This window comes from Mytilus californianus, unplaced genomic scaffold (assembly GCF_021869535.1).
Source record: "Mytilus californianus isolate M0D057914Y unplaced genomic scaffold, xbMytCali1.0.p SCAF_9, whole genome shotgun sequence".
Taxonomy (NCBI): Eukaryota; Metazoa; Mollusca; class Bivalvia; order Mytilida; family Mytilidae; genus Mytilus; species Mytilus californianus.
This window is the reverse complement of record NW_026262745.1, coordinates 83,902,468-83,917,505: the sequence shown is the minus strand read 5'-3', so window position 1 is coordinate 83,917,505 and position 15,038 is coordinate 83,902,468. Positions and strand designations below refer to the sequence as shown.

Below are 15,038 nucleotides of genomic sequence, written 5' to 3'. Positions count from 1 at the left end.
AGGGGTTTAAGGAAACAGAATATACACATCCAACCGGGCTTTGATACGTAAGATAAAGTAAACTTACCCAAAACAATGATGTAGATTCAACTTTTTCAACTTTTATCCGTCTAGAAAGCGTACTAGAACTTGTAATAGTACATACGACTGCCATTTTTTTCAACTTAATTTCAATAATAAAATTTTAACTTTGATTTGCAATTAGAAGATCACAGTTACCGTGAAAATCCCGGACATCATAGCCATTATTGGCAGGTGTTAAGGATCCAAGATAACTTTGTAGCTAGGAATAACAAACAACAAATATAAACACTTCCGTAGTTTAAAACATTCGAATTATTTTATAATCAGGTGTTTTTAAAATTTTTGAAGCTGAAAAAAATACTTTAAATCTCCTTTACAATAAAGATATGCGGAAGTGCCAATCTATAACTTGTTTATTTATGTTCAACGGAGAGGCTAATATTTTTTAAAATAAAACTTAAAAGTCTTTGAATGCGATTTTTTGTATTGGAAGTTCATTATCGGTTTAGCCACTGAAATCATCACTCGTTCTGACAGTCAGACTGGACAAGTATCTATCATTTGACATGAAATCAAACTCTATGGACTATCTGCCAAGGAATTTTGAGGATATAAAATTAATCTTATAAGCTGGTCTCAAAAACTACAGCAACACGCGATCAAATATCTTTAAATGGTATTTTTGAACGCAATGTAATTTGTAAATAACGATATCCACCAAGAAGCACAATTGCATAAAGTGACAAAAATGGTTGATCTGATCATCTTAACTAATATCGGCCATACAGACTGAGACATAACTCTGAAGAGAATGGAGTAGTGCATGACGAATATAATCATATCTGGTTCTTTATACAAAGATATAGAATAAAAAAGATAAAACACGAAGTCTTACCCTTTTTATATGTCCCAATATCGCAGTTTCCGAAAGGCGTGAAGCAGTTACTTGTAGGTATATGAAACAAACACATAAAAAATGTGAATATTCTACGTATTGATCAAAATTATTCGGAAAGAGAAAATGGGTGGATCTTTTCAAACTAGCGAACAAAGAAGAGAACAATAAGTCTTTTGTCATATAATATTTCTTTTACATGCAAATAAATCTCCCCATCATAAGTGTTCTTTTCATAAGAATAAGGATGGTTTATCATAAAATATGAACCTTTTCCTTTAAACGTAAAGATCAATCTACTTACTCGTTTTCCCTCTCTTCGTTTTTATACTTGCATCCGTGTAAAGGTACATAACTTATATATCAACGAAGTCGTACACATTAACATTCTGCATGCTTGACTTCAAACTATGTAGTCTGTTTGGGTGCGGTTTGCTTATTACATTGAACTGGTCCTGAATATACACATTTATGTGTCCCAAGTCAGGAGTGTGTAATTCAGTGGGTTGTCGTTAGTTGTTTGTACTATATGTTTTCGTTTATTGTTTTTAAGCATAATTCAGGCCGTTGGTTTTCTCTTTTGAATTTTTAAACATGTTGTCGTGGTGGGGCCTTTTCAAGTTACAACTTACCGTATGATTTATAGCCCACTGTTGAAGTTATATGTTATATTTTCAACAGGACATTAAGCAAATAACACGCAATCAATCAATCAATCAATATAGTCGTAAATGAATACATATTTGTTACATTTTCCGAATTATCATGACATTTTCTATCCGTATTCAAACGTACAGTTTTACCATCTGGAACAATTTATAATTTTTGCTTTTGAAATACCGCGACACTGAATCTCTTAATTCTAATTTGTTTTCATTTATTGAATTGTTGATTTGCCTTATTTGTCTGCTTCGTTTCATATTTTGACAAACTTTCTTAGGTTGTGCAAGCTATGGTAAGAAAAGTGTCAAAATGTGACTTCTGTTCGACTCCTTTTAGAGATCTTTTGTTTTCCCATACAAGTGTTTCGCCGTTCTAAGAACATAATTTTGATGTTCAATGACCTCGAAATCAAGAAAAGCAAATTAACAATTTTACTAATTTCATAGTGACGTTGAAATGAAAAAAACCTTCTTAAAATTGAAATCAAGCAACAATGTATTAGTAGACAGAAAGCGGGTATTTTTAATTTCAATTCAAAAGAGCACCGACATTGCAAATTTTGCAAAAAAACATTAGATGCCGATGAATATTTCCCTTTTTATTTCAAAAAATGAAAAATCACTGAAATCCAATGCTAACTGATAGGGTGAAAGATATAAAGGACTCCACAAGGTATAGTGCTGAACGGAAACTTAAAATTACTACGGTAATTCACAAACAAACAGGCGGAAACCCAGTCGAAATAAAACAAAAGAAATGGAACTCTTTATTAGAGAAGGTAAAAAAGGCCAAGTTGGTAAATTTGAATTGTTTGCATCTGTTTCTATGGGCTTTCAAAGTTTAATGAATATGCATAATTCAGGGTTTTATGCATCTTATATATGTGTTTTTACTTAAATTATGGTATGGAGCTTCGAGATATTTGTAAACTTTTAAATTATAGACATATTGTCACCAAACAGTCGATTGTGGTAGGTGCAAATACATGTGGATCTTTTTTGTGCATAAGCATAAATTCCGCCGAAAAAAATCCGAAGAAAGAGAGAAAGTCGAGTACACCTTTTTATGTTCAGGCGTGTTTGAGTTGACCAATCCGTCTTGAAAACGTATAAAAGAAAAATATTAGATACATCATCTCGCTTCAGATTCTATTATTTTTATATATTTAGGCTATATGTTGATATAATAACATTAAATATTTACAGTACTAAAAAATGAAATATATGGGTCCAGTGAAATACCTTTCTAATGAATCACAACAACAGAGTAGGTGTGTTCGAATAACAAAATTTTTACTAAAAGTACTTGACGACAGACTTTACAAGTGGATCTTAAAAATGCATAACTTCGAAAAAATGTGTGTGTGTTTTCTAGTGTAATTAGTCTTCTATCTCTAAAAATTTTTAGTCTGCCCTTCCACGAAATATTTTTAACATAAGATTTTTTTAAATATTTTTGAACTTTCGAAAATTCCCCTGACAACCAATCAGACAATAGTTTTACGTTGACCACTTGCATAACAGTACATTAAATGATGCTCAATAGCTAGTAGATACATTTGTCTTTTAAAATACAACTGGCATATAAGGATCGTAATGATGCTAAGTGGATAAATTGATCGGTTTTCAAGAGCTTAAATAACAGCGCGCCATCACTACATTTGCTTCCATTTTTACGATTATATAAATAAGGTGGCATAATGGGGAGATAATTTTGACGAAGTAGAATCCTGACTGCAAATGAACACGTCAAATAAAGCAGGGGCGGATCCAGGATATTTGATGGGGGACGTAATGTAATAAAACGGAAGGAATATCACGGAGCGTATCGAGGCGAAAATGTTTTTGTACGATTTACATATTTTCCAACCAAAGGGAACGTCCCCTACTCCCCCTCCTGAATCCGCCTCTGTAAGGGAGGGTTTAATATATTTCAACTTGTTGATTATAACTAGTCATTTTTTTTTCTATTTCATAATATTTTGTTACTCAAATATGTTGACATTTGTGCACTGTGTATTATTGTTTTATATTATGTCACAAAGTTAATAGTTATTAATGGCAATAACTTTGAATGGATAATTTTCTAAATGTATCAAAAGTGGTGGTCCATGCTTATATATACAATGAGGCGATAAAAGCGGAAACGTCTTTGATACACCCTAACAGGATTGAAAAGATTTTATTTTATCATTTATTGATATAAAATTCTATACATGAAATTGATAATCATCATCCTATATAAATTGGCTGTTATGAAAGAAAATAAAAATCTACAATATCTGTTGAAGCGCATTCTACCATAGATCCCAAAGGTATTCTCTATTTTTTTTAATTTCCTTTCTATTCGCATTTAGAAGTTTATATATCTAATATTAGAATATCATATTCATAATGACAAGCATGTTTATGCCTTTGTACCACAGAAATAAAGCTTAACAATATTTTTTTGTAGATTTCCATACCGTATTTCCATTAATACATCATTCTTAAAAGAAAACTATTTTATGCAATACACATTTGTTTCTTAAAAATGGTAGTTTATATGTTTGTTTTCATTGCTTTGATCATTTCGCATGCTTAATAAAGACAAAAGAAAATTCAAGAATGAACCAATAAGTAACAAATAGGAAATGTGAACTATCACTTGAACCAAAAGATATATACATTGTCCTGAAACTGATCACCAGTCCTGCAGTCCCTATAAATACTGTTGCAAAGATTTTTTATTTGTGCAGAAGGATTGAATTTTCCCCACAGACCAGTTGCGGTGCGTTTTTCTATACACAGCCAAACCGACAAACGAAACCTTTAATTATCGCGCGCTTAGTGTGTAGATAATTTGTACCTAGAAAATTATTGTCTCCATAAACCCGGACGTTAGTGACGGCATTCTTACAGCAGCACAACCAATCGGACGCCTTCCCTTCAGGGCGAGTAAGTTCTTTCTCGAGTGTTTACACAATTTTGTTTTTTATTCACATGTTCTTGTCGATTTAGATACAATCACATATAACTGCGCAACACAATAATGCAAAACACATACTTTGTTCTTAAATGGGTTTTTTCGACAATGAAAACCAAGAGATGAAATAATTGCTTAAATCATTCACAAAATTAAATAGAAAAATATTTTAGAAACTATCCTAAAGTACGACATAAATGTATCATTTATTTACTTGAATGCCTCTCTCTTGTCAATTAGGTACAAACGCATGTTTCGTTTTAATTAAATGACGTTTATCTTTCAACAAATACAGTTAAACATCAGTTAAGGAATATATTCATCATCACATTTTAAAGTCATATTTTTCTTAATTATAATATAGCCTCTCTTAATATCAAACTAAATATATTCCCAGCACTGAATTTTTCATTCCATTTGATATTTTAAATGGCGACAAATCTTGTAACTTAATAGAACCAATTATAATGTAATGTTTTCCTGAAGAATAAAAACCTTCAAACTAATCATTTACCAATTTTCTACAGATATGTTTCTGTTTAAAATATGAATAAATCTTATCTGTTTTAATAAGGTAAACGCCATAATGGCTTTAAAAGATTTAGTAACTTTTTACACGTACCCTATTAACCCCTTATACAATAACGAAAATAACATTTATACGTTACAGTGAATCGGAGATGTCGTAAATTCAGTGAAAATAATTTTACATAATTTATGATTTTAACCGAGAATTATACAAAATCGAACAAAACACTTTAGTAATTCCCTCATTAAAATTCAGAAAATCTATAAAACAAAAAATAAGCGATTTTTATTGACACAATTAATTTCAAATAACAGAGTTTTAACATTTACTACTACAACAGCAAATAAGCTATGATTGATCTTTCCGATCTTGGTAAGTTTACAAGAAACAGCTTTCATTTGAATCTCTCTTTAGGTCGATCTGTTTTCAAAAATAGCTCAAGCACAGATATATCGATATCATTAGCAAACTCTCACTACCATTAATTAATGATATGATACCAAGGGGGTCAATCAAAATCAATAGCATAAGAAGATCGAGATATGATACCAACGGGGTCAATCAAAATCAATAGCATTAGAAGATCGAGAATTGTGATACCAACGGGGGCAATCTAAACCGATAGCCAAAGAATATGGAGAATTTATACACATAGGGGGCAATCAAAATCGATAGTCAAAGAAGATTGAGAATTAATATACGAAGGGGGCAATAAAAATCGATAGTCAAAGAAGATGGAGAATCAACATACCAAGGGGGCAATCAAAAATCGATAGTCAAAGAAGATTGAGAATTAAGATACTAAGGGGGCAATCAAAATCGATAGTCAAACAATATGGAGAATTTATACACCAAGGGGGCAATCAAAATCGATAGTCAAAGAAGATGGAGAATCTATATACCAAGGGTGGAATCAAAAATGGATAGTCAAAGAAGATTGAGAATTAAGATACTAAGGGGGCAATCAAAATCGATAGTCAAACAATATGGAGAATTTATACACCAAGGGGGCAATCAAAATCGATAGTCAAAGAAGATGGAGAATCTATATACCAAGGGTGGAATCAAAACCGATAGTCAAAGAAGATTGAGAATTGATATACCAAGGGGACAATCACAACCGATAGTCAAAGAAGATTGAGAATTGATATATCAAGGGGGCAATCAGTATCGAAAGCCTTAGCATATTGAGAATTAAGATACCAAAGGGGGGGTCAAAATCAATAGCCTCAGTCAGCAGATGGAGAATTAAGATACGGAGGGTGCAGTTAAAATCAATATTCAAAGAAAAGGAAGAAATAGCATAGGGGCCAATCAAAATCTAGTCAAAGAATTGGGAAAATATAACAAGGGGTTAATCAAAATCACAAATCGTATATAAAAAGCTCAAAATCAAAGTGCCAAGTGATTTCTTACTGTTGGTTCACCTGTTCTCAGTTTTACCAACTGTACAGTCATACATTATTTGATTGATAGTGTTTGTTAGCCAATGGACGTTTAACGAACAAAAAGCAATCAATGATAACTGCCCAGTTTCTGTCTCCATTCTCTAATTAATAGAGAAATATATTGTGTTTATGTTGTTGTCATCAGTAGTTAGGACGCAATAATCTTTTCAATAATACACTTCAAAGAAGGAAGAGAAATTGTTTGTATCTGATGATGATTTGATTTGCTGCATGCAAAAGAGAACATGTATTTTCATCTGTTGCAGTCTTACATGGTGTTTGATCATAGATTTAATCACATTTGATACATCTATAAATTACCGTTAAATCAATATCATTAATCATATCCGTTGGAACATCTCCAATATCTACTAAAATTAGAATTACACGCAATTAGTAACTGTTTACACCAATAAAGTAAAAAAAACCTTAGTACACAATACAGTAAATTTGTTGTTATACGTCCGAACATGGAAGTATTATATTTTACTTCCATGGTCCGAATAAGCTAAAGTCTTCTTTTCTTTACGTCATTAATAGGCTAAGAAAAGTAAAAGACTATGTGCAAGCCTTTAATATAACTTCATCACTCATTGTAGGAACAAACAAAAGTACCAGTTAACGATATCGACTTGAATCAAATTTAAATACAGCTCTTTATTTGGCTTATTTTATGAGACAACAAATTATTTAGTTTTTTTAAAAACTAATTGATTCTTGACAATTGCATATGCAAACGTTTTTCTATAACGTTGAACTTGAATAAGAAATAAATAAACAAATAAATAAATAATAGTACCTTGTGTTTCAACGTAACAACGGATATTGGTCCAGGATATTTTCTAAGTTCCGCTTCTATACGAAATAGATCCATATTAGGAAAATATTTGCACAACTAGATGAACTGACGATAAAAGTAAACAGTTCCAATTAAAAATTTATTCATAATTGAATTGGACCTGTTAATTAGTTTGACCGTTGTCAGTTTCTGGCGAATAAATCAATCATATCCATTCCATGACAAGACCATTTTGTAAATTATATATAATCAATATTATCACATAAGTGCCATTGTCCAGAGGATGGATTCTGCTTTGATTCAAATACAAAATCTTGTTAATGTTTTCCTATTTGTTAAGTTTTACATAAATCGTGCGCAATCTCACTTTTCGACAGTATAACCTGAATGACACTAAATGGAAAAACTGACTGCTTATTATTGAATCTGAAGTGAGCAAATAAAATAATACAATTTCCAGATAAGATAAACTATACCAAAGAATGCCGATTTAAATTATATGATTAGATTAAACATGTTGATGCCAATGATTATTACAATTGTGTCATTCTGTTCGATTGATATCGTATTTTATGACTGAGACATTAATCTAATATTCTATTATTCTCCACTGCGTGTACTAAATACACATTCAATGACTTTAAAGAATTACAAAAAAAAATATCCAAACCGCTTTATCATCATCGAATTAATCAAATTTCCATCAATTATTGGGTCTGTTTAAACATTTTTTTATTGGGGACAGCAGAGAAATATAAACAGTTAATGACCTTCCGGAGTGCATTCATATCTTCATTTTCACAGTTTTAAGTTTACATTTATTAGAATTAATTAAATTCATTATCATATTACAAATGAAACAACAGCCTTTAAAAGCAGCATTAGCGTACTATTCTTAGGTTCAAACATGAGGCCAACCTAACATATTGATTGTTTTCCTTATCTGTTTTGTCCCCCGCGCGATGCATTGCGGGAGACATTGAAATATCGGGTGTTCGTGTGCGTGTCAGTCTGTCTATCCGTCCGGTCTTGTTAGTGCTCTCACGTGTACAATTCTTCACAGATTTTAATAAAACTTATATATATTATAGGTGTATATTAGCAATTTCTCGGACTAGTTCGAAAATCAGTGCCGATCACTTATTTTTTTAAAAGAGTAATATGCTCCTTGGAAATATTAATTATATGGAGATATTGGATTGTTAGCGCTCTCACTTGTACACTATTTGCCAGATTATCATCAAATTTATATCAAAGGTGTATATCAGCAATATCTTGGACAATTTCGAAAATCAGTGTCGATTAAATATGTTTGAAAGAGTTATGCCACTTGGAAACATCAATTATATCGGAAATTGAATTGTATTTGATCTCAAGCCTTCATTTCTTTCAGATATTCATAAAAGATTTTAAAGAACAAAATAAAAAAGTGTTTTTTTAAGTTATTGACCTTGGACAGATAAAAATGTGCAACCAGGGAGGCATTGGAACTCTGTTCTGTTTTTACTCTGAAAATGCCCGGAATGAGCAGTTGAAAAATATTCTTATTTTGCATATTAGGCATTAGATTTAAAATGGAAATTACCAACTTGTATTTGTAGATATGTAAAGATAACAAAAATAATTACTCAATTTCGGTCTGATTCACTGATCAAAATAGTGTTCAGCTATTTGTTATGCATTTGAAAACGTCTTCATTGAAGTGTTCCAAAGTTCTGCATGCTAAATACTACAATAATCTGAACAGTTCCAGAAAATTTGTGACGGTATTGAAGTTTGTTTTCAAAAAGTCGTTCTTTCTCCTTTCGTCGATAATTGTGAAATTGCAAATGGTAGATATACAACATATGTACATTGTCAGAAATATAAAATTATAAATGTACGAGCTTAAGAAACAGGAAGAAAAGCTATGGAGTTTTGGGCTACGTGCTTTAAAGTCAAAATTGTTCCAAATAAAAAAATTCAAACAAAACAAAACAATTTGGCTTACTTACCCTATTTTTGTACATATTGTTACTCAAAACTGACATATATGTTTTCTCTCTTTTACAGTTCTATTACAATAGTTACAAAAATAGAGTAGGTAAACCAAGTTATTTGGTTTTGCTTGAATTTTTTTATTTGGAACAATCTTGCCTTTTAAGCACTTAGCCCAAACAACATTTATAACAAGTATTTTGTTGAAAATTACCATACTTTCAGGCTTTATGTTAAGATTTTGTTTACACAATCCATGGAAATAATAGATTGGATATCTATGAACAATCTTAGTACGCTTAATCATCTACTTGGATTTTTTTTTTATTTACTATTAATACATTTGTATCTTGTACAGACAAGATATCACAGTATGGCTCCAAAGTTTGTTGACAAAAATTAACAGTATCATATGATCGATATCGAGTAAATCAAACGTATAGAATGTTGTAAGTACACCTGTCATTCACCTGTCCACAACATCTCTTAAGAACATTTTACGCACTGGTTTCCTAGGTTTAAGTAGATACGACCAAAAATGTTGACATAGATAAACTGCATACATACGTCGTGTAAAATAGGGAAGTTCGTGTTGTGTAATCCCATACAGATAATATATTCATCTTCATATCAAGTTTTGAACATTCACAATATTGTTTAAAAAAAGATATATTGTGACTAAATACCTAATTAAACTGTCTTTTCTATAACTACAGATGTAATAAACTAATATTGTATATATTGGCGTACTGTACAGTTTAATAAGAAAGGCAAAGAGGACGTTCTACTATTCATTTTATAAAAAACAAAAAATGAAGGCAATATTCTTGTCCAAAGGCAACCTATGTACAATTTGTTATTCCTCTGACCGAGGATAATGACTTAACACAAATCGTATTAATGTACATGTCCAAATTCACGAATTTGATGTTCATATCATTGGATCTTGTCCTTTGTAATCATTTGTTTTCGTGGAAGATTTTGGTTGATCCTGTGTTTTCTCAAAAACTTGTCTTTATATATTAAACATGTAGAAATTGTGTTGTTCAAGACCGTGTATTGGCTCAATGTGTCTTTTTGTGTTGTTCGGTTACTGTTTCATTTGACCTCACGTGTCGTTTTAGTCGTATACATTCGGTTTTATATTTTATAAGTTATATTTTATTACTTTTTTGAACTGAGAAATACAAGTCACACGTTATTTGCTTTTAAAGAAAACAACATCAACAGTACGGTGTAAACAGTACGGTGTTAACACAAATATAAAACCGTCTTTTATGCGGTAGTAAAGTCATGTCAATTCCGGAATAACTGTTGCCTGTAATATCCCGATTCTAACCATATTAGCACTTATATCAACATGTAGTTACGTGAATAGCTTGTTAAATAGAGTAAATATCAGACTTTGATATCAATGATAAAGGAATAAAGCAAATACGAATTTGGACTGAAAACAAATATTTTGACATTACAGAGCAAACATATCCTGCTGACAAGGATGATAAAGGAACCTATTCGAAAAGTAAAAGTTCATTTTAATCTCGATACAGTCCGTTACCTTGGTAATAGATATAATGACACAATGAATTTGTAATGAATTAATTGAAAAGATCGCGTGTAGGTAATTGCAGTGAAGGAAAGCTCGACTGACAAAATATAGCAAAAGTAAATTGAAGGAAGCTGATTTTCATCTCAGTATAGTCTTGTTACCTATATGTTGCCCCTATTTTTAACAGGGATATAGTAATTTTAAGCCCTTGTTCGTCTTCCGACTGACAGTAAATCCTGGCTAAAGTGAGGCGTCCACTTGGCTGTTCGGTATGTATAAATACGCAGCCACTTACAGTAGGAATAGTATGCCTCGTGTAGAGAGAGAGCGCAACGCCATCTACACGTGGTAGAAACCTTGTAACTTTCCGAGGGATCTGTTGGTGGCCAATTGCAAGACAAAATTTCCGTCCCAATTAAACATACCTTCGTTTCCCAGTGGCAGTCCAAATTTTCCAACTCTTCAATCCTGGTAGAACCTACCTATTGAAATGTTGATTTATTCTCGTCCCGAACATGCTTGAAATATTTGTCAATGGACGTAATGCAAACAACAATCAATCAATCTATAGGTAATAGCGATATTAATTTATTTACATTGAATATAAAAATATGATTTTGCTTTCCTACTTTTTAGATATATGTTTTACCATATGTTTTGGTTTTTATGTTAAGTTTATTGTGTATTACGTTCACTTTGTCACACATCTCTTACGATATGCGCCGTTAAAATAAGGAAAACAAGTATTCAAGCTGTTGATGGTCCATATTAAACGATCAGATTTGAAGGGGGGGGGGGGGGGGGGGGGGGGGGGGGGTAATGAGCTAGTACAGTTTTTCAATACAACTGGATGAGAAAACATTCTATTTACAGACACAGGGATGGTTTTTAACGCAATGGAATTTTTTTTCATATAAATTTGTCCATAGAATGTCGTTCTTCAAAAAAATGTAGATGTCAAAAACTATTTTTTGTAAAAGTTCTGATAACCCCTTCCTTTATCCAAACAACAACCAACAAAATACGACAAAAAATATAATTTCATATAAAAGCATTTCCTGGCATCGTCCTATTTTTCAGGTGGTCAATGATGTTAATGTGTACTTTTACCATTTTAAAAAAATTAGGCGAACTTCGGTCTCAAATATATATAATTGAATTCTTCTACATCAAAAAGTTTATGGTACTGGAAATGTAAAGTAATATTGAATGACATTTTAGAAGAATTAAATGACACAGAACGAATCACACTGAATTAATGGCGGACAGAAAAATCCTGCTGGTATTTATTTCAACTTTATATTCAATAAAATACATTAGTTAAGTTGTAATATATTTCAATAAACGTTCTAATCCCCTTCCTTTCAAATTATTTACAGTTGAGTGTCACAAAAACCGAGAAGGAAAACATTACTAGTAAAATTAATAGTCTTTTATATTTCAATTGGCCCGCAGTCAGTTCGATGACAATTTGTTTTGATAAAGGTATAACTTGTTAATGAATTGTGTTCACTTTCAATGTGTGTAAAGTGTTAATCGAGAAAACAGTTCTTTACAAATCGTAGCGTTGCACCATCGATCTATTACGCAACATCGGTCACTCGGTTGTTTTGCCTTTCTTATATCACTTTGATGAGAAATTGGTAACTGTAATTTAATAAATGTATTACTATAAGTGAATGATACACAAACAAGACCGTGTGAAGCCAGCTGGTGGTAGCAGATGGGATTAGAAACTGGATGGCGTTAATATTCGTGAGACTAGCCTGCAATTATGTACCTGAAATGGCCGTCGGATGATACTTCTCGACTCGCCACTCTTTATTCAATTACGTCTTTTCCATAAATTCTATATTTATACCGCTTGTACATTTGTAGCAAAGAGCTTTTTCAAAATGTCGACAGAGAGTGAGAAAGTTGAATGTGAAAACGAATATGCCATTTCTCAAAAAAAAACAATGTATATACCAGAAAGGAAAGCTCGCATATTCAAAAGACTCTTTTAGTATGTTAACATGGTTAATGAGTCATTCTCTATTTTCCCTTGAGACTCTGTGGTGGTAATTCTTTATTACGAATTTGCAAATGATTACATGTACTGTTAGTTAGTAATCTAATAAAACTCCCTTTGTGTAGTTTTTTTTTACACAAAACATAACTGTTGTCATTTCTTTAAAAAAACTTCAATTTTATAAGATTCTTTAACATGTTTAATACAAAATTACATCAATAAGGACCAAGCAAAAACAAATATATATATGCATACGCTTGCAAGAACACAAACTTTACTAGAAACATTTCGAGTTACAAAACTTCGCGGAAAATGACTGGTGAATTCGATTGTTAATAAATGTATGTACGTAGATCATGGCAGATATTGGTACCTTTTACTGATATTTGCGGATTTCACTTTTATATCGAAAGTATGATAAATCGCCCACAAATGGTACACACTACACAACCGACCATCATGCTCTTGTGTGAAATCCGATGGATACGATCATGTACCGCTGTTATCAAATATAACAAGGAAGAAATTTAGTATTTTCCCTTTTTTCACTATTAATTTTTTATTTCCCTGTTGTAATTGTCAATGAGATTCAAATATAACAATTTATTAGATAATACTACAAAAAAATACCCACAGATAGTATGAGCAATTTTCAAGACTGAAATTGAAAAAAAAGTGTTTAGGGAATAAAATTTTACAAAGTACAAATGTATCCCTTAATGATACAGCACAGATGACTACGATGGTATGCGATGTATACTAAGTCTCTGTATGTATTTTAAATAAAAAGGTAACAGACAATTTAAATGATTTTGTTCGTGTAAATTAAAAAAAAAAATCCTCATCAGTATACTACTCAACTTATATCTATATACTGGTTTCTGAAAAATAGGATGATATATATACTTTTATTTATTGAAAATATTCTACTTTTTTTTTAACCAAGACAAACATTACATTGAATCGATGCACCTGCATGTTCATTTACACTTAAATGTAAAACAGAACTCAATTCAAGGATTTTTTAATAAGGAGAAAATAAGAGAAAATAAATACTTTTTACCTGAAACGCTTTTCAAATATAAAGCGGTGTGTGATCGTATCCATCGGCTTTAAAAAAAAAAGGGGGAGCTATCATTTGATTTTTATGGGGAAAGGGTGGGGGGGCTAGGATGAAAAATGTTGTCCTGCATTTTTTTAGATGTAATCTCTGTCCTGCCTTTTTATTTTCCACTCTATTCGGTCCTGCCTTTTTTATTAGTTTATCCTGAATTTTTTTTACATAAATTGTCATCCTGTCTTTTATTTTTTGCCAAGTTGCTCATCCTGCCATTTTTTTTTTTACTCAAAACATCTTTTTTTTTTAATTTCATCCTAGCCCCCCACCCACCCATCCCCCATAAAAATAATAGCTCCCTTAGATGGAAATACATTTCACATATGAAATAAATGTCATTGGTTTTGACCATGTTGACATAAGTGACTGTCTTGAGTCTGGTGTTTTGGGTAGTACAAAAAACGGAATTGGAAACTACCTAGAATATTTATGCGTATAAATTTAAAAGGAAACTTGAAACTGATACATAAAATGCAAATATACAATACACTCTTGTATTTCAATGTAAACAATCTACATATAAACTATAAAGACACATTTGCCCTTTACAAGACATACAACTTGATTTATTATATCTAATACGCAATACTAAAACCTATATGTGACAAGAAAAATCAATAGTAATGAAAGATGCTCTTTCTCAATGTGGAAGATTGGATGAAAAATTTGTCCTGAATTTCTTTTAGTTGCAATCTCTGTCCTGCCTTTTTATTTTTCACTCTATTCGGTCCTGCCTTTTTTATTAGTTTATCCTGACTTTTTTTACATAAATTGTCATCCTGTCTTATTTTTTGCCAAGTTGCTCATCCTGCCATTTTTTTTTACTCATAACTTCTGTCCTGCTTTTTTTTTTAAAATTTCATCCTAGCCCCCCCCCCCCCCCCCCCCCATAAAAATCAAATAATAGCTCCCTTAGATGGAAATACATTTCACATATGAAATAAATGTCAAAATGTCATTGGTTTTGACCATGTTGACATAAGTGACTGTCTTGAGTCTGGTGTTTTGGGTAGTACAAAACAGAATCGGAAACTACCTAGAATATTTATGCGTATAAATTTA

The 15,038-nt window shown here is 31.6% G+C and overlaps 1 protein-coding gene across 5 annotated transcripts in view; it reads right to left on the bottom strand.

Annotated features, from left to right (window-relative positions):
* The window catches only part of LOC127716454 (putative leucine-rich repeat-containing protein DDB_G0290503), a 29,683-nt gene that overhangs the window by 13,420 nt on the left and 1,225 nt on the right, over positions 1 to 15,038 (bottom strand). The window contains exon 1 of one of the 5 annotated variants that reach the window (XM_052222667.1): positions 7,323 to 7,726. The exons of 1 other annotated variant lie outside the window; for it this stretch is intronic. In XM_052222667.1, the coding sequence (XP_052078627.1) occupies positions 7,323 to 7,397 (75 nt within the window). In that variant the 5' untranslated portion in view covers positions 7,398 to 7,726. Of the gene's footprint in view, positions 1 to 67; positions 223 to 919; positions 1,050 to 1,223; positions 1,282 to 7,322; positions 7,727 to 15,038 lie in introns of those variants that run through there. 3 more of the 5 variants (XM_052222670.1, XM_052222669.1, XM_052222666.1) reach the window with 3 other exon arrangements.